Raw genomic sequence first — 27007 nt, 5'->3', positions numbered from 1 at the left:
CAAGTAAATCAGTCATGTTTTGTCCAATTGGAGTTATAAAAACTCACTTTGTAAGTATTTCTGTTGTCTCTGGGTATTTATGTTCTTGTTTACATAATTGGCATAATTGTTTGTTAGATGGTCTCTATCCTGGGAGCATTGGAATTAGCTGCCTTGGTTTGAATCATGTCTCTCTATTGATAGGCTGTGGTGACCTTGAACAAATTACTTAACCTTAGTTTCCTTATAATTAAGGTGGGGATAACCAAAGTACCTATAGCATGGAGATAAGACGTGTCTGGTGCTTAGAATAGTACCTAGTGATAAATGGCAGCCATTTTCAGCATCAGCATTTTATAAGCCTTTTTCTATGCTGGTAAAAAATGCTCAGAGACGTTTCCTGTGGCTGTGTAATATTCTGTCCTGGGACATACCATCATGTTAACTATTCCTCTAGTGACATTTATACTGTTTTCAAATTTTTGCTGTTAGATTCATCACAGTGTTACAGGCATGTTCACATGCATACACACACATTTAATTTTTAAAAAATCTGTATACAGGATGGCTGTGGGCTAAAACTTCAGGCTTCTAGGATGAGATATTTATGGAGCTTTTTAGTTTCATTTGGCCACATTCTAGAAAATATAGCATGAATTTTTCATTTAGAAAGTTTGAGGCATGGTCTTAATTACTTTTTTTTTTAAGGTTTTTTTTTTTTTTTTTTTTTTTTTTTTTTTTTTTTGAGAGAGAGAGTGTGTACATGTGAGGGAGGAGAAGAGAGAGAGGGAAAGAGAATCCCATGCAAGCTCTGTGCTGCAGAGCCTGATGTGGAGGTTGAACCCACGAGCAGTGAGATCATAATCTGAGCGGAAATCACAAGTTGGACACCTAATAGACTGAGCCACCCAGGCATCCCTTAATTACTTCTTAAAATGCACTAAATCCTCTTTGTATGCTGGAGACTATGTTATACAAGGTATCATGGCTCCTCCTCTAGGTGGCTGAAACTTTAAAGACAAGATGCAGAAAGATATGAAGAGACAAATCAAAAAGGCTGTTGTGGGAGAAACCTCTAAATGCAGATGGAAGGAGAGAATCTTACCAGTGTTACTTCTGAACCCCATTGGGAAACATGGCCCCTCGGGTCAGCAGCTTGGGATTCTGAAAGAGGCTTAGGCAATGTTGATTTGTTGTTGATTGTCCTGTGGCTGTGCCGATAGTGATGGTATTCTCCCCCCTACCTCCTCCCACCCCTTCCCCTCAGGTCACCACCTATTTGCACAAGGACTACAACAATCTGTGGATTATCAAGAAACATAATACAAATGCAGGTAATACGGTAGGGAACTGAGTGATGTCTCTTGTGTTATTGCTCACTCTGAGCCATTTTTAACATTTCTCATGCCTTCAAATGGTACAGAGGTGGGCTCTCCTGATCATTCTTGGGCAATACCTTTACTGAGGTCAATTATCCTTTCAACAGTTATTTTTTGAGCACCTACTATGTTCTAAGCACTGCAGTCAACATAGGAAATAAGCAGTGAGCAAGACGGATAAGATCTCACTCTTGACAGCTGTCATTTTGAAGCTAGAGAGCAGGGCCAAGATTCAGGCCTAATCCAGAACTGGTTGCCTGGACTTGCTGCCAGGGGCTGGTCAAGTAGCCCCAACTGAGGGCACATGGTAGCTGCTGTCCTTTCTAATTGAGAGCACACCAAGCCTTGCAGACCCCAGCATATGGTGCAGCTCAAGTTGTCTTGATCTGAGGGCCTGTGGCTGGGTTCATCTAGCCTGGTGCTTAGCCCCTCACTCAGTACCTGCTGGCCTGCCCCTGATTGGCCTGGGCAGCGCTGCTCTGAAGCACACTTAATGGGCTCTCAGGACTTTATGACATGGGCTATATCTGGATCTTTCTTTGGTCAGTGATCTAGCTACCTGCAGGCTGTGCCTTCTGCTACAGCTAGGAAGAGAACAGAGGGCATCTCCTGCTCACCTTCTGAGCCCCTGCTGATTGTCCTATGTCACAGGCGTTCTCTGTGACTCCTCAGTAAACACCACCTGGCTCAGCCTGTCTTGAGTCAGCTGCTCCTGAGCGTTTGTGTGGCAGTGGGCAGCTATTCATCTAAACTCACCTTCTTTGTTCCTTTCCCCAACTCTTCTTGCTGTGGTCTTGAGACTAGAAATGTGGCACACACAACCACTGTTTCTGCCTCCTACTCCTCAGTGATATATGTTGTGACACCACTGGTCAGAGTCTGTTTGTATACCTTTATAATACCAGTATTGATTGTTTTCATCCAACAGGATAAACATAAGTGGTCTATCACAATGAGGGGTTGTAAGGCAAGACCTCTTTCTTTTTATTTTTTTTTATTAGATTTATTAATTTTTGAGAGAGAGTGAGACAGAGCGTGAGCGGGGGAGGGGCAGATAGAGAAGGAGACACCGAATCCGGAACAGTCTCCGGGCTCTGAGCAAGCATTCAGCACAGAGCCCGACATGGGGCTCAAACCCACGAACCGTGAGATCATGACCTGAGCCGAAGTCAGACACTTAACCGACTGAGCCACCCAGGCGCCCCAAGACCTCTTTACTTCTAAAGCTATGTGGGCATCGACCAAATCTTTGAACATCTAGGATCTGTTATTCGATGTGGCTTCTAGATTAGGGCGGTTGCATTTCACCTAGGCAACTGAGGCTTTGTGTGAAGACAGAGAGGTATAAGCACTTTGGGAAGTGGGGACCGTATATACTGAGGTCTTTGTGTTCTTTTGATAGTTTATTTGTTTCTAAGAATTTATCCATTTCTTCTACGTTGTCCAATTTGTTGGCATATAGTTTTTAAAAATAATACTCTCATATGATTATTGATATTTCTGTGGTTCAGTTGTTATTTCTCCTCTCTCATTTGTGATTTTATTTATTTAGGTCTCTGTGTTCTTGATGGCTGTAAATGCCCCCACCCCGCCAAATCCATGTGAGCTGAAACTTCCCTCTTCCCTCCCCATTGACTTATTTTGTCACTTTGCTGATTAATCTTTTTCGGAGACTTTAAAGTCCACAGAGGAATGGGCATCTCTACACTTGAATTCTCTATTTCTCTTGAGAGCCAGTGATTTGTTCTGGCACATTTCTCTTTCCTGACCTTGAGTGTCACTGTCTCACTGTCTGGGACAGAAGTTTGCAAGGATCCTTTTGTGTTGCTGATTACTGCCAGCAACTTTGCCATTGTCACTGCCTTGCTAGACCTGATTGCTCTTGGCTTCTGGAAGATGTGGTCCCTTTCTTTTGTTACCTCATCATTTTCTTTGCCTCACACTTAGCAGGTTTTTGCCAGAGACAAGATAATGACTGGCAAATTTGTAGGTTTAACATTGGATTCTGAGGAAAGCTGGGCATATGGTTGTTTACATGGAATTAATTTTTGGAATACTATATTTTTACTACTAAAAGGAAAATATTATTATTTGCCTTCTCAGCTTAAAAATCTTCCTGTGGGGGCTTCGGTACCTGTCAGATACAGGCCTGTCCTTCACTGTCTGGCCCTACTTGTTCACACCCTCACCTATTCCCACTGTCTTTTCCCGCCCACTCTCCCACTCATATGAAACCATTTACCTTTGATCAAAAGTGTTTTGTTCTTTCATACAACTGTGCCCCACTTGTTCACCTGACAAAATTCTCCCCTCCTTGAAGAGTCTTTTCAAGCATTTCTCTGAGACAGTGAGGGGCCCTTTCTCTTTGTTCTCCCAGCACTCTATCTGTACGTCTCAAATATACCATATTGTACCATAATTCTTTACCTGTAGGCCCTCAATTGGCACTAATGAGTGAATGATTTCAGATATCAGTGATTGTTTCTTCTCGGCAGATCCCCTAGACCCTTCATTACCAGTGGAGTTTGTAAGACATGGAGACATCATTCGGCTAGAACACAAAGAGTAAGTAAATTTGCTGTCTGGGATGAATGAGTGGTATGGGCACCAAAGGTAGAGAGTTCTTTTAAGCTGGAAATAAATAGAAGTCAGATTGGATGAGGCTCTAGTAAATAGAACAAGGCTGCTGTGCTAGAATGGGAGAGCCATTTTATGAAGGCTGATCAAACAAGCAGGCCAGTTTTGTCCACCTCTTTTGGCTTTGGGGAGTTCGAACTTTGAAGGCACTGTTCAGTTTCCCTTCTTCTAGAGAAAAAAATATATATATATATTTGAGTTATCCAGAGCTTCTTCTCAAGTGGCTGCCTTTAGGAAAACATAGAAGTCTGTTTCTGAGAATATGGCAAGCTAGTTTATTTAAGCAATGTTCTCACTGGAAATGACTAAAAATGCTGGAATGATATGAAAACATTTTAAAGCATCAAAGAGCTGACAGACAGTAGGGAGTTACCAGGCCAAAATCTAAGTGAAAGTGGGAATCCAGAGAAATGAGTGGGGTGCTGCAGCCCCTTCTGCCTTGACCCCACAATGTTGAGTTTTGATCTTTGGTTTTGTCTGCCTTGAGAGAAAGAGTTGTAAATTCAAAGCTCTAAGCTCACCCAATGTGGTAAATTTATTAAGTAATCCTTCCCCTAAACTTGGAACCCCAAAGGGCTTGAGCAGGGGGAGCAGGGATGAAGAGGGGCTATCTCTGGTTCCTGAAAAGTTGTAACTACCAATTGATCCTCACATGAATTTGTGGCCCAAATTAATTTTATCTGGATGGTCTCGATATCTTTAGGCCATGAATTTAAACAAACATAATCCTAGACTGGTAATATCTCCTAGGTACCTGCCTAAAAGCAAATATAAATCCGCTTTTGGGAAATACATTGTCATCCATTCCCATAAATAGCTTTTCAGTGACAGTGAATAGTACATAGTAAAAAATAACTAAGCACACAAGGAAATAGGGCACCATGTGCAAGAGTGAACAGGAACAATAGATTGCAGAAGCAACCCTGCAAAAATTATGTATACAAGAATCATCAGGTACAGATTTTTTTTGAAAATCAGGGATTATGTATATAGAAAAGCTATAAGCAGTGTTTGTTTTTTTTTTTTTTTTCCTATCCGGTAGGATTATAGATACTTTTAAATTTCATTTTGTTTTATAAACAAATTAAAAGTTATTATTTATTGTTAAGTTTTATTTTTGGAAATTTCCAAAATTTTTATAATGAACACTTATTGTAGATAAAAGTAAGAATTATTATAAAAGGCACAAAGCAAATAAAAGCTAAATTAATCCCCCTACTTACCCCACAGTTCCCCACTTTGTAAAACTGGTAATGAGGGTAGAAAGAGTAAATGGGAGGGAGGAGGCTTAGCTGGCTCAGGCAGGTATAGAATACAGATTTTAACTTCTTCTCCCCAAAGCTGCCTCATGAGTCAGGCAAGCTAAGTGTTTCAGAGCCACCAAATGTGATAAGTCATCCCTCTGACTGCTGAAGTTAACCCCTTTCTTGGCATGTAGTCCAGGACTCCTACCGTCTGTCCTTCCTGGTTTGGGATTCTCTGATTCTCTGGGTATTTCTTGTAAGTAAGTAGGCAAGACATTCCTGATAAGTTGGATTTCATAGTTCAGATTCTAATTTTTCTTGCCCTAACAGATGATTGTGAATATCCTCAGTAAAAGAGGAGACACTGCATGTCTCTTTTTTCCAGGATGATGATATTTCTCTCTCTTTTAACTTCTAGGACTTCTCAGAACCTGCACAGTCACTATCATGAGGCCCCCCTGACCCGAAAGCACTATCAGGTCACTGGCTATGGCATAGTAAGTGAGCAACTGGAGTGTGAGTAGGATGTAAAAAATTGTGAGGCCTGGCTCAGGGCCATGTGGCAGAACACATCCTCCCTGGAATTCTGCAGTGTTCGTAAGGATTGGGGGCTGCACAGGGACTCTGTTAACATTGGGAACGTTTTGGCTAGGTTTGCTGTGGGAAAAGCAACATATGCTTCCATTTGTCTCCATCTCTCTCCTCCCATGATAACCAGGCCATTCTTATGTTCTGACAATAAATGTTACATATGAATACTATTTGGGTTTCTTTTAAAATCACATTGGAGGGGGCGCCTGGGTGGCTCAGTCAGTTGAGCGCCCACCTTCAGCTCAGGTCATGATCTCATGGTTTGTGAGTTCAAGCCCTGCATCGAGCTCTGTGCTGACATCTTGGAGCCTGGAGCCTGCTTCGGATTCTGTGTTTCCCTCTCTCTCTGCCCCTCCCCTGCTTGTGCTCTGTCTCTCTTTCAAAAATAGATAAACATTAAAAACTTAAAAAATAAGTAATAATAAAATAAAATCACATTGGACATAGAAGCCATGGATCCACAATATGATCCTAGGTGAATATATAAGTTTATCCTTTGCCAGATCCCAAATCTTCATTGGCTTTGTTTTTAAGGATTACTTGCCTGTTCTGCAGAGCGATGTTAATCACCACGTTATTTTGAGATTTTTACTACCTTGGGGTGGTGTAGTTAATAGAAGAAGCTTTATACTTATGGCTTGGGGAGTAATTTGAAAACAAAACAACTTGTGGGCAGCTAGACTTAGGACCATCTTATGTTCCCTTGCAGAGGCTTTGGTGCAGAATCAGTAACGATTCTGCTAGATGGACTTCCCAACCCTCTTTCTGTTTGCTCAGCCTACAGTACTGGAGCCACAACTCATCTTTTTCTTGTGGGTATCTCCTGAGGAGAATTAGACATAAGTGTCTTAATTTCTGGCTTAGATGAGTAAGTGTCCAGATGGCCAAGTAATGGGTGCAAATGACCCAAATCTATTTCTGTTGGTTCAGGGTGATGTCTTGAGTTTGGTTTAAGAGTAAAAACATATGTTTAGAATTTAAACTCTAGTCCCATGAAGTGAAGAATCGGACTGCAGGCTGTAGAAGTTACACTACTTTTCTTGGTTGTGATAGTGAGTGCTGAGGAATGTGTATCACTTGGGGTGTTGCTGTGTTCCCTTTCCCACCTTATCCATTGAGGCCCATTTAGTCTTTGACCTTTGTAACATGGTGGCATCTGAAAGGGTGGCCATTTCCCCTTCCTGACATGCGTTCTCTAAAGTCATCTTGCTTTCTTTGTATTTTTTCCTTGATTTACATGGCAGAATGGGACAGGAGACTCCAATGATTTCTGGCGGATTGAGGTTGTAAACAGAAAATTTGGAAACCGGATCAAAGTGCTGAGAAGTCGAATTCGACTCATCCATCTGGTCACAGGTTGTGTCCTGGGCTCCTCGGGAAAGGTCCTGCCCAAATGGTGAGTCTTTGGGGTACTGATGTCCCAGTTGAGGCTCATGCTTCTCCTTTCACAGTACAAGCAGTATACCAGAAACTTCTGTTTCTCCATTGTCAATGTTTACCTCATGTTTTTGTATTTAAAAAAAAAATAATTTTTTTAAAATGCTTATTTATTTTTGAGAGACAGAGCATGGGGGTGGGGGTGGGGCAGGGAAGGGCAGAGAGAGAGGGAGACAGAATCTGAAGCAGGCTCCTGGCTCTGAGCTGTCAGCACAGAGCCCGACGCAGGGCTCACACTCACGAGCCATGAGGTCATGACCTGAACTGAAGTTGGACGCTTAACCAACTGAGCCACCCAGGCGCCCCTCATGTTTTTGTATGGTAAATAGAGGGAGAAAAGGCATCGGGTGTGTTATAGAGCAGAGAACTCCAGAGTCCCTTGGGTATTTTATGTGTACTGAGAGTTCAATGTTTGTTCATCTGGTTTGGACCTTCTAACTGCTCTGGACCTTCCTAAAGTGGGAATGCTCTATGCTAGATGACTTCTGTGATAGTTGTGGAATACAAGAGTGAGGTTGATAAAAGCATAGCCCCTGGATTGAAAAGAACAGAGTCCTGTGTATTTAAGAGATTCAACAGTGCTACTCTGGTGAGTTTCACATCTTCTGAGAGACATCTGTGACTGCTTTTCACAGGGGCTGGGAGCAGTTGGAGGTTACTTGCACCCCATACCTAAAGGAAACCCTCAACTCTATCTGGAATGTGGAGGACCATATCAACCCCAAACGTGAGTGAACTTACTTCCTGGAAACATTTATAAGTAACTCTTATCTTAGAAAAATAAACCTTTATAGACTCTGCTGTCACTTTGTATCATTATTGCCATTTCTTGCCTTTTTTAAACTGAATCTCTTCACACGAGTTTTTGTATGAAGGTAGCTCCTTTCTCTTCCCATCCATGTGAACTTCCCGTCTTCCTTAAACTCTCCCTAAAGTGACCAGTGACTTCACTCAGGACCAGAGCTAATTTCCTCTTTTCATTTTCCTTGCCTCTCTCTGGATTTAATGCTTCGCCTTGACTGCCTGCAGTGCAGGCCCACCTCTCTCATCTCCTTCTGGGCTATTCTGTCCCCTGTACCAGGGGTGCTTCCCACTCTCAAGGCTTAGAGCAGGCTGGTGCTTTCCCTTTATGCCCCTATGTAGAGCTCCTCCCCTCCCCACAGCCAGCCAACACTTGTACAGAAAGCGATGGCCACAGCCCTTGATCTGAGCCCCATATCTGTACTCCCAGGCTCCTGTTTGACATTTCTACATCAGTGTCATCTTCAACTCAGTGAATCTTTGGATTCATCATCTGTCCTCCCCAACCACCCCTTTCAAGCTTTTGCTTGATTTCCCTTCTCCATGCTTCCCATTTTACATTCTTCTTACTACCTAATTTAACCAACCAGCTAATTAATTCACCAATTAAACAACTCTTTAGTGAGTATGACGGGAAGACTGGGGGTCCCAGGAAGACACTGGTGGATGAGGTGGACTTGGCCCCTGTCCTCACAGACCTGCCTGGCAGGGAGAGCAGCATTTGAGGCTGTACCATAATGAAGGGTGATGGTGCCGAGAGCGGTGGCCACACCAGGGACAGACTGGGGACAGGCCTCATCTGTTGCCTTTGTGTTTCTCCAAATGCCTCATGAGTGCTTCACACAAGCTGAAGGCGGATGATCAAGAATTGGGTCAAGCTTTCTTCGGTCTCCTCAACACTCCTACCTACTGGTTAGCCAGAGCATCAGGAAGTCTGCACTCAGACTCTGGCCACAGTGTGGATGCCGTGGACAGCTGGGAGAATGTGTGACCAAGGTTTTCTTCTCTGTCATTTCTTTGCCTAGTGCCGAACATCAGCCTGGACGTGCTGCAGCCCAGTTTTCCTGAGGTCTTGCTGGAGTCCCACATGGTGATGATCCGGGTACTGTGGCCCCTCTCATTCGATGGCTTCTCTACGAGCTCTTGCCATCCACAAATTTGCATCACAGATCAGGAGCTATGTATAGATCCACTGCCCCCTCATGGAGGACTTTGAAAGGGTCTTCACTTACAGTTTACGTGGTTTTCAAAGGCATTTCCCTTATCGCAGAATGATGATAGTGGTGATGATGATGATGATGATGATGACAACAGACACCAGTGCACACGTATGTAGCTCTTATGTGCCAGCCACCACTCTAAGCACTGCACGTGAACTGACTTATTCAGTGGTTATTACAGTCCTATGGAGATTATTGTCCCTAGTTTATAGATGAGGGAATTGGGGCACGGAGAGGTTAAAGCTGCCCAGGGTCACACAGCTAAATGTAAGCGGTGGATCCGGGCTTCACAGCGAGGCTGGCAGAGTCAGTGCTGGTTACTGCTACACTCTTCCATTTCTAAGTGATTCTCAAATCTGTTCAAATGGCAGAGCTCCTGAAAGCCAGAGTGCTCTTGCCTGAAGAGCATGAGATGCTGATAGTTCATTCCATCACCTGAGGTTAGAATGAATTAGGATGAATAGCTAACCTGAGCATGTTGTTTAGCTGCAGCATAAAATCCCTACCATGAGCCCCCTCAAGTTCCTAGACTTCGGATCTATTTAGGGGGCCTGATTGAGTCTTTTGCAGGTTTTATAAGATTCTTTGTTTGTACTTTCCATCATTGGTATCTGACAACAGTCGTAGCTCAAAGGCGTAAGAACAATTGAGAGAAGAGAGCTTTAAGTTGAGAAAGTTCTACCCATTATCTTAACTTCTCCCCGTGTGTTAGAGAAACCTTGCTGCAGTGTGGATGTGTAGAAGAGACCCCTTTCCTTTGGCTTATGGAAACCAGTGTTCTGCAGGAATGGTGTTTAAGAGTCACTGTATCCCAAGTCAGGTTTGTGATTATCACTCCACCCACAGGGCAGCAGAGAGGTCTAGTGATTGTTATTTTTCCCCTGCTGAGCCGTTGTCAAGCGGACTTCCCTGAAGTGATTTTATAGGCGGTACTCAGTAAATATAGTTGACTTCTTCCACCAGATTAAATTAAAAAATTCAGATTTTGTCATTTTTGCACATTGCGAGGTGATGACTTCACATCAAGTGATCTCTGGGTCACTTCTTCTCTGACTCTCTGCTTGTAGCTGTCACTGTGGCCTGATGACATAGCTCCTTTGAATATGTGCCTGTCAGTCAAAATATCATTCTAGGTCTGGGTAGAATTTTTTTATTTTTAAAGTTTTGTTAACTTATTTTGAGAGAGAGAGAGCACATGTGTGTGTGCGTGCGCACGAGCGGGGGAGGGGCAGAGAGCGAGGGAGACAGAGAATCTCAAGCAGGCTCTGCACTGTCAGCGCAGAACCTGACATGGGACTTGATATCATGAATCGTGAGATCATGACCTGAGCCGGAATCAAGAGTCAGTCTCCCAGCCAACTGAGCCACCCAGGTGTCCTTGTCTGGGTAGAATTTTAAGACTAAGTCTAAATAGTCTTGTTTCTTCTTTCATTATCTAAGAGGTAGAGCCAAAGAATAAAAGGGCATAAGGGAGCTTTCTTACTCAACCAATGCAGCATCAAGATGGGGAAAGAGATCAAAATAGTCCAGATGATGGAAACTGCACGGGAGAGGGCTTTTCTGCCAGCTGAGTGGAGGGCCTGAGTCCTGTGCAGAGAAGGTTGCCTCGTCTGGTGAGGTCAGCTGGAACGAGCCCACTCAAGGTGTTAAGCATAGAGAACAGTGTACAAATGTATATGCCTGTTATGCCTGTAATGGTTACAGACTTTTCCTTCCTTCCATTTCTTGGTTTAGTAAAGGAACTGGATTTCTGACATTAATGTAGTAAATAGGATGCCCCTGGTTTGTTATAGCTCTGGCTGGAGTCCTTGAGCCTGGGACTGAACTGCACTGGTTTGAAGGAATTCATTTCTCTCCACAGCTCCTTTGGGGTCCAGATTCATTCTTCATTCTGAGGCCCTTCAATGGAGAAACCCTGACCTAACTCACAGCATCTTACAACTGTTCTCAGGACGTGCCTTCTCAATTTGTTCTGATAATGAGGCTGAAACCAGACCTGTGCTTAGTATCCAGGGTCCTGATCCTTTCCTTCTTGCCTTTGAAAAGCCCTGATTTTGCCATGTAGAGGACAGTCTTAGCCACTGGATTAAAGGGGCTGAATCTTGTTCCTTCAGGCTAAAGTATGTATTCTCAATGCGTAATATCACCCAGAGGGTAAAATGTGTTCTTGGAGGGCAGAAAACCATTAACTTTTTCATGTATGAAGCATAGGTAGTCATCCAGTATATAAACATATTTACAATATTGCTGTGGTATTAAAATGTCATTGGAGGCATTTAGGAAAAAAATGTCTGAAAAGTTCCAGGAGGGGCAATAATGAAAAAAAAAAAAGTTGAGAAACACTAGGTTAAAGTAACTTTTTCCAAGTCTGGGAACTCATCAGATTTCTGGTTTTGTGTTTGAAATTGGGTTCCTGAGGGAACAAGTAAGTCGGCTTGATTTTGTATCCCCACTAGCTCTCTTCACACCTTCTCCTTGGTCTGAAAGATGGGTGTATGTTTTGTGCTCACAGGAAACAAGTCTTTCATTCTCTTTTCTCTCAAGCATAGTGGGTCTGAATGGACTGTCTCTGGTGGAAATGGAGGCTTGTGTGTTGGGAGAAGTAAGGCAGTTGTAAGCAGGTGAACAGTGACTGAAAATGAGCACCTGACTTCCCTGCAGGGAGGGGGACGGTAGGGGGAGGTTTCCTTTGGACACTTGGCCATATGTCAGAGATGCCCATTGCTCACACTTCTGTCAGCTCTCTAGATCTCTGCCTTGACTAGCTTCTTTTTGCCATTTTCCTGCAGGGGAACAATGGTCTCAAACCCAAGGACAATGAGTTCACGTCCAAACCCTGGCACTGGCCTGTCAACTATCAGGTAGGGCTCAAGGCTAGAGTTTATCACAGGAAATGGAGCCAAAAAAGAGGTCACTGAGACTTGGTTGGGTGGGGTGAGCTAGGGTAACTAGGCAAGGCCTTACCTGGCATGAGGTGGCTGGCCGACAGGGCTCTGTTTTTTGTCCTGAATCTGACCCACCTTCCCCGAGAGCTCATGTAGAATTGGCACTTTCTGAGCCTCCTGCCCAGGCTCCCTATCTGTGAAAGGTAACTGGTCTTCCCCCCACCGGAGCACGTGTGGCCTGGATGCACTGGGCCCTGGATCAGCAGGGTGTCCTCTGCCCCACAGGGCCTGCGCTTCTCAGGGATCAATGACACAGATTTCCGTGTGTATCTGCTTGGCAACCCGGTGAGTACCCAGCCCTCTCCCTGTGTAGACCTTCAGCCTGGGGACTGCGGCTTTCCTCTCACCTGCCCATTCTCCTTTCCATGCAGGTAGTTTGGTGGCTGAATCTGTTGAGCATTGCCCTCTACCTCCTCTTGGGGAGCATCATTGCTGTAGCTGTGCAGAGAGGGGCACACCTGCCTGCGGAGGTTGAAGGTTGGGTCCCTTGGGCTTTCCCTCCCCTGACCTAGCAGCTGGCTGGGGCCTATCCTTCTGCTGGGCCATTCTGCCTTCAGCCCCCACTCTCTCCCTTCTTTAAAGCTCAGTCACCGAATGCCTATCCTCCCAACAGCCCTGTAGAGTAGAACATTCTTACCCCCATTTTATGGATTAGGAAGCAAAGGCACAAAGAGAAGAGACTTGTCCCAGAACATACACTGGTAAGTGTAGAGCTGAGATTCAAACCCAAGCAGTCTGACTTCAGAGCCTTCACTTTTTTTCTTTGAGAGAGAGAGAGCGCGAGCACGAGCATGAGAGCAGAGGAGAGGAGCAGAAGAAGAGAGAGAATCTTAAGCAGGCTCCCATGCTCAGCATGGAGCCCAACACATGGGGGCTTGATCCCACAACCCTGGGATCATGACCTGAGCCGAAATCAAGAGTTCAATGCTCAACTGACTGAGCCACCCAGGTGTCTCCAGAGCCTTCGCTTTTAACCTTTACACTCTGTAGAGAGCTACCCACCTCTTCTCCTCTGCCTCCTCCCTGTTCCATGGCCCATCTTCTAGTGGGGTAGGGAGGAGCCCCTAGGGCACGGACTGCAGCCCCTGAAACATTCCCGCAGGCTCTTTTTACCCTGTGCTGCTCCCTCTGTGAACAGCCACAGTCCTAGGCCCCCTCTGTCCCCCTCCATCCTCATCTCCAACTTCACCTCCCTCCTGCCGGCCGCTGCAAAGATCTGTGTGGCAGCAAAGGTGTGGGAGACGGAGGTGGGATGGGGGCAGCTACCTGTGGGATGTGAGCATCTTGGTTTCTTTAGAGGCTAGGCTGCCTCCTGCTGGTGTTTGGTGCACCTGCATGGGTGCCAGCCTCCCTGAGTGGGTAATGTGCAAGGCTCTCGAGGGCCAGCTGCTCCTCTCTTCCAGCTGCCTAGGCTTGCTCAGCATTCTCCAGATGAGGAAAGGCAGCCCGGTCCAGTCACACAGCAGGAAAGGGGCAGAGCTGGACAAGGACCCCGGGTCTCTGCCCTCTCCCTGGCTGTAACCTGGGCTGTGCTGCTTGGGGCCCAGGGTTGTCCCAGGTCCTGCTGCAAGGAGGCGGTCAGCTCCTGCTTGGCTGGATTCTCCATTACTTCCCGTTCTTCCTGATGGGCCGGATTCTCTACTTCCACCACTACTTCCCAGCCATGCTCTTCTCCAGCATGTTGACAGGTCAGCACTGCCTACCTGGACCTGGGGGAGAGGGGCAGAGGAACAATGCTGAGGGGGGTCTCCCTGATTCCTGACCTGGAGTGGCTCCTTCGTGCTGCATCCCAGAAGTCATCCTCTGACAGACTGGTGTTAGGTCTCTTCTTTCCCTTAGGTATTCTGTGGGACACTCTCCTGCGGCTCTGGGCCTGGAGCCTGGCCTCCTCTTCCCTGGCCAGGGGCCTGTATGTGGTGGGAAACCTGAGCCTGCTCCTGGGAACTGCCTACAGGTGAGTATTCCCCACTCCTTGCATAGCTGTCCCCCACTCTCCACCCACAAGTCTGATGCCTCTGCCCTGGATGCATTTTAGAATCCCCTGAGATTCTAAAGCACTCTGCTTTTAAACTCTGCTTTTAAAGCACTCCGGTAACTGAGCCCCACCCCCAGAGACTCTGATTCCATTTTTCAGAGCTCCCCAAGTGACCCTAATGTGCAGCCAGATAGGAGGAACAGGGGCTAACTCTGCGTTGTTTCCTTTTACCAGTAGGTTCCAGGTTTTATATGACCATGGCTCCCTACCAGACAGCTCTGGAGGAGGCAGGGTGAGGGAGAGGGTGGGAAGAGTGGTGTGGGCTGTGGCTCAGAATAACTGGAAGGAGGGTGTTTGGCAAGCCTCCCCTCCTCTCCCCACCTTCATGCCAGTCTCACAGATCCCCTATTGGGAGTCACTGGCCTTTAGTGCTGCCAGGGAGGCAGCATTAAAGCATGAACTGCAAATGGTGGGTCTGTGACCTGAGAGCACATGCACATTATAAAATATACTCTGAGCCAAACAGCCATGACCAGACCCCTGGGCTGGTCTCTCCCTGGGGCCTCTTGGGAGGAGCCCTTTCCTTCATTGTCATTAAGTCAGCATCTGCTAAGCTCTCAGACAACAGTATGCCCAAACAGCGAACCCAGACAGACTGTGGTGACAAGAACAAGCAGATCTTGTAGGTGGAGAAGACCTAATGAACTCTAGTGGGGGGGGGGGGGTGAGGGGGTAGGGGGGTGGCTGAATTTCAAGGGTCTGTGGGTTCCGCTTGCCGATGCCAAGGCACTGGATGCCACCCGCCCCCCTCTGGATTCTCTCTCACAGCTTCTACCTCTTCCACCCTCTGGCTTACGGGATGGTTGGTCCCCTAGCCCAGGATCCCCGAAGTCCCATGGCAGGACTAAGGTGGCTTGAATCATGGGACTTTTGAGGCTACTGCAAGGACTTCAGCCTGAGTCCAGGAACTTTCTGGGCATAGCCAGCTGTGCAGCCAGCCCTTGGACCCTCCCAGCTGCGGGCGAAGCTGCCCGAGGAGCCTGAGGAATTCTGCTGCCTTCCAGGACCGAGCTCTGGGGGCACACCGGGAACTTAACCCAACACAAGGGAGAGCCGCGCTGTCTCTGCAGAGGTCCCACCACTGGGAATGGCCCAGCAATAGAGGACGCCACCTCTCTGGTCTGTTTCCCCAAGTGTGCGACATGAGGGATGTGTGTGGGGGTGTGAGGGTACATGTGCCCATATACCTGTGGAATATAGACTGTGACTGTGGACAGCTGAGTGTCATAAACTCAAGAAATAGTCCAGGGCTACAGTAGTGTTTTCTGGTATTTTCCTTCACACTGGATTTGGTTTGAAAGTAAGACCATCATAAATTCTCTGACCTCCAAGAAGGCTGAGCTCACCGACCCCACTCTGGGATATCACCAAGGCCAGAGCAGATGGGACTGTCCACGCTGCGCCGCTCTCCTCCCAACAAACAGAGCGGAGCACCTCTGGGCTGGAGGGCCGGCCTCCCAGCTGCTTCCCGGGTGGCAGCTGCTGGGAAGTCTCCAGAGCAAGGCAGCTGAGAGCTCACCAGCCCTGGCTTCCTCACTCTCAGAGTATTACGTGATGTCTTGTGGGAGGAATGGCACCCTATCCTGGGCTGCTCTGTTCGCAGGGCCTGCTTGCCAGAGGTGTTTCTTGCTACTGTCCTTTTCCCTCTGCATCCAGCCTGGCTGCGCCAGTGGGGCAGATGCACTCTCCTGATGGCTGGGAGAGCCTTTGGGGCCCCTTTCTTAGCAGCCGAGGGTGATGGGCAGCAGGGCAGGGATCTGTGGTGCCGGGCTGGGGTCCCAGTAGGCCGTGTGGCCCGTCCGGATTGATGTCCCTCTCACTCATGAGGTGTTCCTTTTACTTCTCTAGTCTTCCCCTGCTGACACCCCATTTCCATTTCATTCCCCTTTCTCTGTGTCACTGTTTCACTAATCTCTTTTCCCAAGGACCCAGAGCACCTAGAAATGCAGCAAAGCTTCTACTCTCTGCCACTTTAAAGCCCAAGGAAGAAGCTCAGAGCTAGCTGTTCCTTTCACTTCTTCCCCAAATAGAAGAGATTAAGGAAACCCTTGGGTGAGAACCGAACCAGCCCAAGGCCAGCTCCTCAGCCTGCCTCCCTCCTGCCAGTACATGACAGAGTATTTTGTCTCGGAGGGCTGTGATGCTTCCAGGTTTAATGATGAGGCTCTGCCACACTTCATCTTCCCTCCTCTGTAGCCCCCACCAATTCTGACAGGGTCAGAGCTCTTTAGAGCATCTCTGGGAGGCGGTTGCCACGGAGACTGGAAATTGGTCCCAGGGACAGACTGTGCTACCTACTGGGAGGTGGGGAGGGAAGCTTCTGGCCATCCTTAGCCGTTCGGACCAGCCATCATTAATGTTAATAGAGGAAATGCAGCAATGTCAAAAGCAAGGCAGGTTTGTTAATTAGATCTGGGGTGTGATGACCTCCCTCTCCCAGGGCTGCAGCCCTTTTGACTTCCCCTGGCAGGAAGTGCTGCCTGTGTGCTGAGTCTGGGCTGTGTGCTTAATTGCATTTCTGGAAGGAAAGAACAGGGATGGAGAACCTCTGCTTGCGCTTTCCACTGCACCGCTGTCTCTCCTCCCCAAAGGCAGAGAGTTGGTTTCTTCTGAGCTGGGTGGGGACAGCCATTTGGGTGGGCTCTCCTGCCCACCCAGGGCGAGTGCAGGAATCTGCGCTTGCCTCTCAGCTAAGAGCACTGGCCTGATGACAACTGGGAGGTGGCCGTTGTTCCCTTGCATCTTCTTCTTTCCTAATAGGAACTTGTTGGAAGGGAGGAACCCTGAAGGAGCCAGAGGGGCAGCCACTCTGGGGGAGGGTGGGGAATGAGAAAGCTCAGCCACCTTCCTCCCCGTGGCTCCCTCCTCATTTGGCCACACTGGGAATGAAGCATTCCTCCATCTTTTCTGCTATGTTCCAAGGATGAGAGGATTGCTTGCTCACTCCCCCCGCTTCCTCTTAGCCCAGATGAACAGACCTTTCTCTGGGGACGAGGCTGTGCGGGTGGACGCAGCTGCAAGTGTTCAGGTTCTGTTGTTGGCAGATGCTGGGGAGAGGGGCTGTCGGGGTGGTGCCCTGAGTATGAGCTCCAGTGCCCAGGAATCGGCGGAAATGTGATCTGCCCCACAAACTTGCTGGTGGAGGAAGAAGATGTTTGTGAGCACAACCTCCAGCCAGCTTCTTGAGCCACGATTTTATATTAAAAAAAGGTTTCCACAGATAATCAGAGGCCATTTACTTTTGTAATAAATAGCCCTTGTTTTGAAAGCCATGGTGTTCTTGTTGTACTTAATTGAACCTGACTTTCCCTCGGGCTCCCAGAAAGAGAAGAATGTTTTGGGGGCAAGAACCGTTCCACCGTGTCCTGGTGTCTGAGGCCATTCTAATTGCAGCAAAGGCCCTGGCTGGGCAGGTGAGCCCCGTCACCCCGAGGGACATTGGGGCCCTCCCACTTACAAGGTTACTTGAGTAATGAGGGCTGTTCTTTTATTTAAACTTCTCCCAAAATAAGTCGGAAGCTGGACTGTTTCTCTGGTAACCTGCCACACAGTAGGGCAAGGAGAGTGGAGAGTAAGAGTGTTCATGTCTGAGACAGCCACACAGCCCAGCACTGTAGCAGCTGCCATTGTGCTCACCAGAGGCCCCGTCTCGCAGGGGTCTTCTGTCATCGGGAGTGATGGCAAGCGTCCCAAGAGGTGAGCGCTGGTGTGTGTGGGGCAGTGGGTGGAAGAGGAGAGGAGTGGCACTGCCCTGTGAGGTGCAGGCGGCCTGACTCCCCCTCCCCCCTGAGACAAGAGGGGCTGGAGGAGGCAGGGAGGGGGACGTGCAGAGCTTCAGGGGAGGGAAGACACCAAGTCCAGGCAAGTTAGGAAGGCACCAAACACACTTGACCGGCACAGCTTAGTTTACTAAGCACCAACACATCAGTGACACTTCATCCTCATAAAGGCACAGTGAAGTCAGTGCTGCTTTTGTCTCCATTCTACCCATGAGAGATTAAATTATTTGCCTCAACTCTTGTGATTAGTCAATATCAGGGCCAGGACTGGACACCAAGTTGGGCTTTTTCTGTTTCTCCGGCTTGGTCCTGGGATAGAAGCACCTTCCCAGAACAACAGACAACCCTGGGTCCCCGGGGAGAAGGCCTGGACTCAGCTCAGAGGTGTCCACGTTTAGCACGTTCCTTTGTGCATTCTGCTTAACACATCCACAGTGCACCCGGGGCCCAGTGTTTCCTGGTGCACCCAGACCAGTGGTTTTCTGGGAGGGGAAAAAAGGCCTGGTGGGTAGCACTTGCCAATTTCCATGGTGTACATATTCTCACCATGGCCCATTTCAGGCTAGCAACCTGATGTCACTAGATGAGAATCTGGAAAGATCAGTGCACACCATCGGCTCTCCGAGGCGATCTAAGAGCCAGCTCCAGTATACCAGTACCAGTATACCAGTCAGGAACCACTGACCCAAACCCAGTGACCTTGGTTTGGTCTGAACTACGGATAGAGCTCTTGGTCATGGTCCATTAAAGTGAAGGGGCAGAGGAGCACAGAGGTCCAGAGAACAGGCTGGAGTCAGACTTGAGGGCAACTCCTGGCCCCACCGCTTACAGCCATGTGATCTTGGGCTAGTTACCGAACCCCTGGGCTTCTGTTTCCTCAACGGTATAACCAGATTGAAACAAATGGTACCTTCTTGGCAGAGACAGTGTGAAGACAAGGAGTAAATGACGCAAAGAGCCTTGCACAGAGTTGGGACAGGAGTGCTCCATGAATGCCAGCTCTGTCACTGTCTACTGTTGACAGTCCACTCAGTGACAGCACTGGCTCTAGGACAGCACTCAGCTCTCCTCTGTTAGCACCTCCTGCCTGAGTCATGGCAGATGCCAGGCAAAGAGGGGAGATCCTGGGAACTTCTGATACAGACTCAGACCTTCTGTCTCCTGGAACCTCCTCTCCCCTCTCTCCCGCTGGCCCTGCAGAGGCCCAGCTAGTTTCTCCAGCCTTTTCTTCCAGGGAAGCAGGAATTACAGTGCACTTAGCAACCCTTCTCCTGGCTCTAGAATTCTAGGCAGAGTGAGTGCTGACTCTACCACTTACCAGCTAAAACCATTAACTGCCATGAACTAACTTATTAGACCCAGACACTTTCTCCCAAAGGAGAAAGGAAGCAAGAAGTTCTCAAGTAGAGACTGTTGCCAGGAAATGCAGACTGGGTAGAGTGGGAAACCTTAGATAAGCCAGGTGGCCTGCACAGAGCACAGAACATCTGGGCACTGAAAGGTGAAGCTCACCAGAGACATAATATGGCCTTCTCCCCCCTGACCTGCTGACCTGGCTGTAGGGTCATGGGATACTGAATGAGAAATCTAGTCCCTGATCTCAGACTCTTTAGGACACAAGCTAGGCCTTCTAGCCTGGCTCTCCTGCTCAGCCCAGAGACCCCAGAGATGTGTGGGGAGGTGGGGAAGAGAGGAATGGGACGCACCCCCACAAACTCCTGGGCATGGAGCCTCAGGCTATTCGTGATCACTGGCCCTGAGCACCGCCTTGTGTCCATGGAACGAAAGGAGGTGGGCCAAAAGGCCCCTAGAGACCTCACTACTCAACCCCCTTACCGTATGCTGAGGACACTGAAAGAGAAGTAGGCAGTCAGGCTGGGAGGAGCTGGGCTCTGAGACTGGAAATGATGAAAGATAAATGAGGGTTTTGTCCTGCAAAGCCCGGGCCACTCACACTGGGGTGGGACCAGGGGAACTTTGGTGCTTGAAAGAGAGAGGCTCAGGCCTGGCAAGGGGTCAGCTTCACACCCTGAATGGCAAGCAAGAGATCGCACTACCTGAACTTCAAGTTAGAGGATGAAGTAGTACTTCCGTTTAAGTTTTTTGAAAGTCTATTGAAAGTCGTGGAATAGCATGTTGGCACTTAACTCCCTCAATGTCCAGGTATTGCAGTGGTCACTCCCGCTGCACCCCAGACCTGGCCCTGGCCAGCAGAGCTGGGGTTAGAACTGGAGCTCACAGATTGCTAAAGATGATGTCTCAAGAACACCCAGCCCTGCCTGGAAATGGCTGCAGTCTCGGCCCTGTCCCTAAGGCTGAGAGCCCTGGTGGCCCCCAATGTGCAGGGATGGGGAGAGCGGATGCCTCAGACCCAGAGCTAGGGCAGAGAGCCTCTCCAGCCTGGGCCTGGTCACACAGGCAGGTGCTGGGCTTCCCCTGGTCTGATTTCCGGGCGGAAGGAAGGAGAACCTGTGCCAAGGGGGACTAAGTCTAATGCCTCCGGGTAGCGCTTGAGGGAAGCTTGTGGAGAGGTGTCACATGCAGAGCCTCCTAAGGTGATCAAGTTCCACTGGGTGCCCTAACCAGCAAGTGGTGAAATCATCACCAGTTTCCAGATGAAAACCTGAGGCCCAGAGAGGCTCGACGTTTTCTGTTAAGCTCTGAAGCCCAGGCATTTCCCAGGCCACCAGGTCTTCCCTGGCCACAGCCGGTTGCCCAGAGATGAGCGCCTTGACGGACGGAGGAGGGCGGGGGCCGCGGTTGCTTTAAAGCGCCCTAGGCGGGCGGCGCGGGGCGGGGCGCTCTCGGAGCCTCGGGGCGCGCAGGGCGCAGCGGCCGGAGCGGGGTCCCCGGAAGCGCCAGTCCGGCGGGCACGGCGGGGCGCCTCCACCTAGGGCGGGGAAGGAGCGGCGGCTACACCCCGCCCGGCTGAGGCGCGGGGGGCCGTAGGGGGTGCGGAGTGGCCCGCGTCGCCGCGGAGATGGCGCGGCACGTGCGGTGACGGTGCCCGCGCCCCGAGGGTCCCAGCCTCGCGCCCCGCGTCCCCGGGCCAGCATGGAGCGCCCGGAGCCCGAGCTGATCCGGCAGAGCTGGCGGGCGGTGAGCTGCAGCCCGCTGGAGCATGGCACCGTGCTGTTCGCCAGGTGAGGGTTCCCTGAGCGCCCCGGGGGTGCGGGTGGCGGGGTGCCTCGCCAGAAACGGGCTCCCGGCGGCTGCACCGGCGCCGGAGGAGGAAAGATTGGCCCTCTGCCTCGGCGGCGCCGGGGCGCTTCCAGAAGTGCGCCAAAGGAGCGAGCGCAGCGACGGGTGGCGCAGCCCCTCCTGCGCTTCCCCGGGCGGTGGGCGCAGCCGTGAGGGGGGGGGGGGGCGGGCTCCCCGGGGGCGGGCGGCTGTCCTCCCCTGCGGATCTCCTTACACTCTGGCCAGCGGGCTCTGCTCCCCGCGCTGCGCCCTCTCCCTGGCTCTGTTCCTGAGTGTTCCTTCCTTGGGTGGTGCCTGAGGGGTGCCCCGAGGGCCCGTGAGGGGAGGGTGTGCCTGGCTCCCAGAGGGCAGGCACTGGCCAGGCCCTAGGAGTGCACACTTCAGGCCGCCAACAGAAGGATAAACCTTTTGGAGGAAAGGACCAGGCCGGGAGGAGAGAACAGCCAGGGAGGGGACGATACACGCCCACATCTCACCCCTGGGGAGAGGGGGAAGGGGTTGCCCAGACCCAAGGGCACGGAGGCCAGTCTTCAACCTTACCTCAAGAGTCTCTAGGTAACCCCTCTGTCATCACCAGAGCCAATGCTCTGTCACCATGGTTTTTCAGGAGCCTTGGCTCCCAAAGCCAGCCCGGAACTTCTGAGGAGGCTTTTGCAAACCACCACCTCCCCCCCCCCCCCCCACCACACCAACAAAAAGGGAAAAGGGGACCCCTCTGTGGCTCTGCTGCTTCTAAGCTGTGTGACCATAGGCAAGTTACTTAGAGTCTCTGTGCTGTCAGCCTGGGATAACAGTTATACCTACTGCTTAGGATTGTGAGGGATACAGAAGTTAACTACGTATAAAGTATTCGATGACCAGTAGGTGTAAGGAATTCTCAGTAGTATGGCTATCATCACTGGCCCAAGCCCCCCCAGACATGATGAGACTCAGACGTTCTGACCCAAGAGTGGAAGAGACAGAGACAGAGAAAAGACAGACAGAGACAGAGAGAAGGGCTTTCCTATTTGAAGACCCCTCCCTGTCCCAGCCCTCTGAACTGTTTATGGAGGGGCTTCTCAATGCTGGGTCCTGTGAGAGGCCTAGAGACTCACTGAGGATGCCCCTCAGAGCCGGTGGAGGAGGAGGGAAAGGAGCACTGGCAAAGATGGCAAAGGGGTCAGTGCCCGGTTGGTGGATGTGTTCTAGGTTTCTGCTGAATCCCTGCACCGCCCCCCCCTCCCCCCCGCCGGCCGCCACTGCTGGGCAGCTAGGGCTCGCGGAGCTGGGGGGGGGGCCTGTAGGGACTGACACCGGGGCCTCCCCCCACAGGCTGTTTGACCTGGAGCCTGACCTGCTGCCCCTCTTCCAGTACAACTGCCGCCAGTTCTCCAGCCCAGAGGACTGCCTGTCCTCCCCTGAGTTCCTGGACCACATCAGGAAGGTGAGACAAGGCAGAGCGGCCTCTGAGATGCAGCAGAACGCCTTCCTGGGAGAGAATGAGAGACTTGGGATAGGGAAAGTTCCTCCTGCCCTGGCCTGGTCTCATTCCCCTCCTGCTGCTCCCCCATGCCAGGGGCATCTGCTCCTTGCCTTCTGTGCTGAGCCGGGCAGAGTCTGGGGCACCCTGTGCTCAGCCAGCTGGTCCCAGCCCCACCCTTGCCCTCAGCCTTGTCCCTGGCTCCTGAGGGTGGTGTCGGCACTGATCCACTAGGACCATCTGCCTATGACAACCAAGCTGGGGTTCCCCTTAGAGGCTTGTGACTCTCACAGTGCCTCAGTTTCTCTTTGTCCAGGGTGGACAGCACCATCCAGCTGCCAAGTTTAGGGCTTTGAGACCCTTAGAGGGGAGGAGCTGCCTTCACAGTATAACATTAGTAGTTTGGCCACTGTTGAGTACTTCCTGCATGCAAACTCAGATTGCCTTGCACTCCCTTCCTTCCTCCCTCCCTCCCTTCCTTCCTTCCTTCCTTCCTTCCTTCCTTCCTTCCTTCCTCCCTTCTTTCCTTCCTTCCTTCCTTCCTCCTTCCCTTCCTTCCTTCCTTCCTTCCTTCCTTCCTTCCTTCCTCCCTTCCTTCCTTCCTTCCTTCCTCCTTTCCTTCCTTCCTCCTTCCCTCCCTTCCTTCCTTCCTTCCTTCCTTCCTTCCTCCTTCCCTCCCTCCCGTCCTTCCTTCTTTCCTCCCTTCCCTCCTTCTTCCCTTCCTTCCTTCCTTCCTTCCTCCCTTCCTTCCTTCCTTCCTCCTTCCCTTCCTTCCTTCCTTCCTTCCTTCCTCCTTCCCTTCCTTCCTCCCTTCCTCCCTCCCTTCCTTCCTTCCTCCCTTCCTTCCTTCCTCCTTCCCTCCCTTCCTTCCTCCCTTCCTTCCTTCCTCCTTCCCTCCCCTCCTTCCTCCCTCCCTCCCTCTCTTCCTTCTTTCTTTCTTCCTCCTTTGATTTCTTCCTTTTCTTTCTTTTTAAAACATTTTATTATTTATTTTTAAGTAATCAATACACCCAACATGGGGCTCAAACTTACAACCCCAAGATCAAGAGTCACACATTCTACCATCTGAGCCAGCCAGGTGCCCTGATTGCCTACATTTCTGATCCTGGAAAACTGAGGGTCCTGGTGACCTCTCTTACTTCTGTTTGGAACCCCCATCTGGATTGTGGTTGTGAACAGGTGGCACTGCTCTGACCTCTCTGATTCACTGCTCCTCTGCCTTGGTAGGTGATGTTCGTGATTGACACTGCGGTGACCAATGTAGAGGACCTGTCCTCGCTGGAGGAGTACCTTGCTGGTCTGGGCAAGAAGCACCGTGCCGTGGGTGTGAAGTTCAGCTCCTTCTCGGTGGGTAATGGGGCTCTCCCTCTCTCTGGAGCTCCTGACCTGAGGACACCACTCTCCCTGTCCTTCCTGCCCACCTGTTCTCTCTCCCCATTCCATACCCTGAGATGACTAGGGCTGGGGGCCTGCATCTGTGTCTCCCCCGCCATGTGACCCCCGGCACTGCCTTGACCTCTCTGAGCCTCCAATTCTTCTTCCGTGGTGTGGCTTCTCTTAGAACCGTGGAAACTTAAGGAGCCTTTGGGATTCGCCAGTCTGTCCGGTTTCCTATCACTGTGTATAAAACCATCCCAAGCAAACGATTTCTGGGTTCGGCGGGGCCGTGCTTTTGCTCCGCATGGTGGGGCTGGAGCCACTCATGTACTGCACTCAGCCAAGAGCACGGCTGGGGCTGGTGCATCCAAGTTGGCCTGTCATCCTTTGGGGCCTCTTTCCCTGTGGTGTCTCGTTATCCTGTGGTGTCTCATTATCGGTGGCCTAGCTGAGCTTCCTCGCAGAGCGGCAGCTGAGTTCCAAGAGGGCAGAACCCCGATGTGCCAGGACACTTCCTGCCTCCGCTTGCAGCCCTCTTGGTAACGCCCATTGGCCAAAGCCAGGCATGCGATGAGCTCAGGCTCCAGGTGGAGGGACCCCACTCAGGGGCGTGAATCCTTGAAGTGTGGTTCACTGGGGGCCATGGACGTGACAGCCTACCCCGTAGTCCCGTCATCTTGCCAGATGGCCAGCACACCGAGGAAGGGACCACGCTCACCTTGGCCTCTCTAACTAGAGCACTGGTGCGGTGCCTGGTCTTTAGTGGATATTCTGTAAACATTTGTGGAATAAGTAAGCGATATTTTGTTATGGTTACTAACAAACAAGAGCCATTATTATTCTTGAAGGCTCACTGTGTACAGATGCTGTGCTAAGGGCTCTTTATAGATGGTCTCATTTAATCATGCCAGCAATCTGGTAAGTAGGAACTTTTACTTTCCCTGTTTTACTGATGAAGCAACTGAGGCTCAGGTTGTAAAACTTGCTTGAAGCCACACAGCTCATAAATGGTGGAATCAGGAAGTGAATTCAGGTCTGTCTGGTTGCAGAGTCTGGGATCTTAATACCATGAGTGCTGCCGTGCAGAGGAGGAAACTGAGTCCTGGGGGCAGTGACTTTGCTTGGTCTGAGCTGGGGGTCCCAGGCAACCATGGGATGGTTGCAAGGCTGAGTGGAATGAAATGCTTGGTTCACTATAAGGCCTCACATTTAAGGGAAAAGGGGACCCGATGTGGCACCCAAGGATTGGGGCAGAATCTTGCTCGGGAAGCATGGACCCTGTGCAGGAGAAAAGAAAGGTCCAGGCCTCAGTTTTCTCACCTGTGGCATGGAACGATGCCTTCCTGCCTTCAGGAATGACAAGGTGCCGCTTGCCTCTGCAGACGGTGGGTGAGTCCCTGCTCTACATGCTGGAGAAGTGCCTGGGCCCTGCGTTCACACCAGCCATGCGGGCCGCCTGGAGCCAGCTCTACGGGGCCGTGGTACAGGCCATGAGTCGAGGCTGGGATGGCGAGTAAGAGGCAGCCCCTGGCCAGCAGCCCCCACCTGGAGGCCCCCATCTGTCTGTGTCTGTCTGTTGCTCTGTGTCTGTCGTAGCCCAGTTCCCCTTAGGCCTCCTTGCACCTAGGCCCTTGTCCCCTTGACCACCCTGGAGAGGTGATGGAGCAGGGCTGGGTCTCAGTCCTCCTCATCTCCGACTGCAGACAGGGGTGGCTTTTCCTTCAAGAAGGGGCTTCTGGATTTCCTTGTGTCCCCAGTAGCTTTTTCCTGCCTGCCTTTTTCCCCCTCTAGCATCCCCTCCTCTGCTAAGAGAGGAGCAATGTTTGGGTCACAGAGGTGGCACGGGGCTGGGAAGGTGGAGATCTTTGAGAGCATGGGCTCTGGTCATCCATCCTTCTCAGGTGAGCTGGGCCAAGCAGGGAGTGGGTGGCTGAGCTTCGGGCACCTTCCCATTTTGCCTGCTTTCCATTCTTCTCTCTCCCAGGGGTGTCTGCCTTTCATAAGTAAACAAGAGGGACCATTTTAGCCTTCATGGTGAAATCACAGGTGGTAGGGGCAGGTGATCAAGAGAGCTGCTGGGGAAGGGAGAGCTGGCCTGGGTCTGTGATGGGCTCAGCGGGGTCCCAGGGGCCTGCTTAGATGTCACGTGACAGAGTAGTTTTTCTTTTGCTGTTTCCAATTCCCTCCTTCAGTGCTGCTGCTGGGAGCTCCTTTGGTACCACTCTGTAGAAGCCAGCTAGCCAGCCAGGGCGGGGTGGGGCTGGGGAAGGGCACGGAAGGAGGGGCATTTCACTCCAAAGAGGCCTGAGTTCTGGTGGCTGTTCCTCACCACCCCGCCCCAGCAGGGCTGGGTCTCACCTGCCCCGCGCTGCCTCTCTGATGCTGCCCAAATCCACTGCCGGGCACAGCTCCCCACGTTTAATAGCTGGTGTGTGTCTGTACTTAGGCTGCGATAGAAGAGAAAGCAGCAGGGGAGGCCCTCTGCCCTTGCCCAAGCTGTCTGCACTTTTACCTTTTGCTCTGTGCTGTGGTTGTATAAACTCATGAGGAATAAACCTGTTCTGTGTGCCTCTCTGACCTGCTGGGACTGGTCTTTTCTTGGGTGTCAGCTTGTGGCCAGATGAAGCTGTAAGGTGGGGGATCTAGGGCAGGGTGGGAGGATGGGGTCAGGAGTGCCAAGGCCAGAGAGTGGATATAAAAGAAAGGAGAGGCTTGGGGAAGGCAAGAAGCCAATGGCAGAGATGGACCTAGGGGTCTGTGATGGAAACTGGCTAGCAGGGCACCAAATTCGGTTCCTCTTCCTCTTAGGTACACAGCCAGACTACATTTCCCAGCCTCCTTTGCAAACAGGTGGGGCATGTGACCTAGTTCTGACCAACGGAATGTGTGGACCTGTGCGCCACTTCTAGACCTGGTCCTCCCA

The 27007-nt window shown here is 50.6% G+C and overlaps 2 protein-coding genes across 6 annotated transcripts in view; both read left to right on the top strand.

Annotated features, from left to right (window-relative positions):
* Positions 1-17536, top strand: part of POMT2 (protein O-mannosyltransferase 2) — a 43559-nt gene extending 26023 nt beyond the window's left edge. For all 5 annotated transcript variants that reach the window (XM_053224782.1, XM_053224778.1, XM_053224780.1 and 2 more), the window contains 12 exons: positions 1247-1313; positions 3854-3923; positions 5658-5736; positions 7075-7226; positions 7903-7994; positions 9094-9170; positions 12078-12149; positions 12459-12522; positions 12609-12710; positions 13781-13921; positions 14073-14187; positions 15037-17536. In XM_053224782.1, the coding sequence (XP_053080757.1) occupies positions 1247-1313; positions 3854-3923; positions 5658-5736; positions 7075-7226; positions 7903-7994; positions 9094-9170; positions 12078-12149; positions 12459-12522; positions 12609-12710; positions 13781-13921; positions 14073-14187; positions 15037-15142 (1137 nt within the window). In that variant the 3' untranslated portion in view covers positions 15143-17536. The remainder of the gene's footprint in view (positions 1-1246; positions 1314-3853; positions 3924-5657; positions 5737-7074; positions 7227-7902; positions 7995-9093; positions 9171-12077; positions 12150-12458; positions 12523-12608; positions 12711-13780; positions 13922-14072; positions 14188-15036) is intronic.
* A 2821-nt stretch (positions 17537-20357) lies between these two features.
* On the top strand, positions 20358-26661 carry NGB (neuroglobin). Its single transcript, XM_027066269.2, has 4 exons — positions 20358-21190; positions 22560-22671; positions 23935-24054; positions 25467-26661. Exons 1-4 carry the CDS (start codon positions 21102-21104, stop codon positions 25599-25601), a joined length of 456 nt encoding a protein of 151 aa, XP_026922070.1. The 5' UTR covers positions 20358-21101; the 3' UTR covers positions 25602-26661.
* The last annotated feature ends 346 nt before the right edge of the window (positions 26662-27007 follow it).

This window comes from Acinonyx jubatus, chromosome B3 (genome assembly GCF_027475565.1).
Source record: "Acinonyx jubatus isolate Ajub_Pintada_27869175 chromosome B3, VMU_Ajub_asm_v1.0, whole genome shotgun sequence".
Taxonomy (NCBI): domain Eukaryota; kingdom Metazoa; phylum Chordata; class Mammalia; order Carnivora; family Felidae; genus Acinonyx; species Acinonyx jubatus.
Note: the sequence above shows the minus strand (reverse complement) of the source record. Positions and strands in the feature narration are given on the sequence as shown.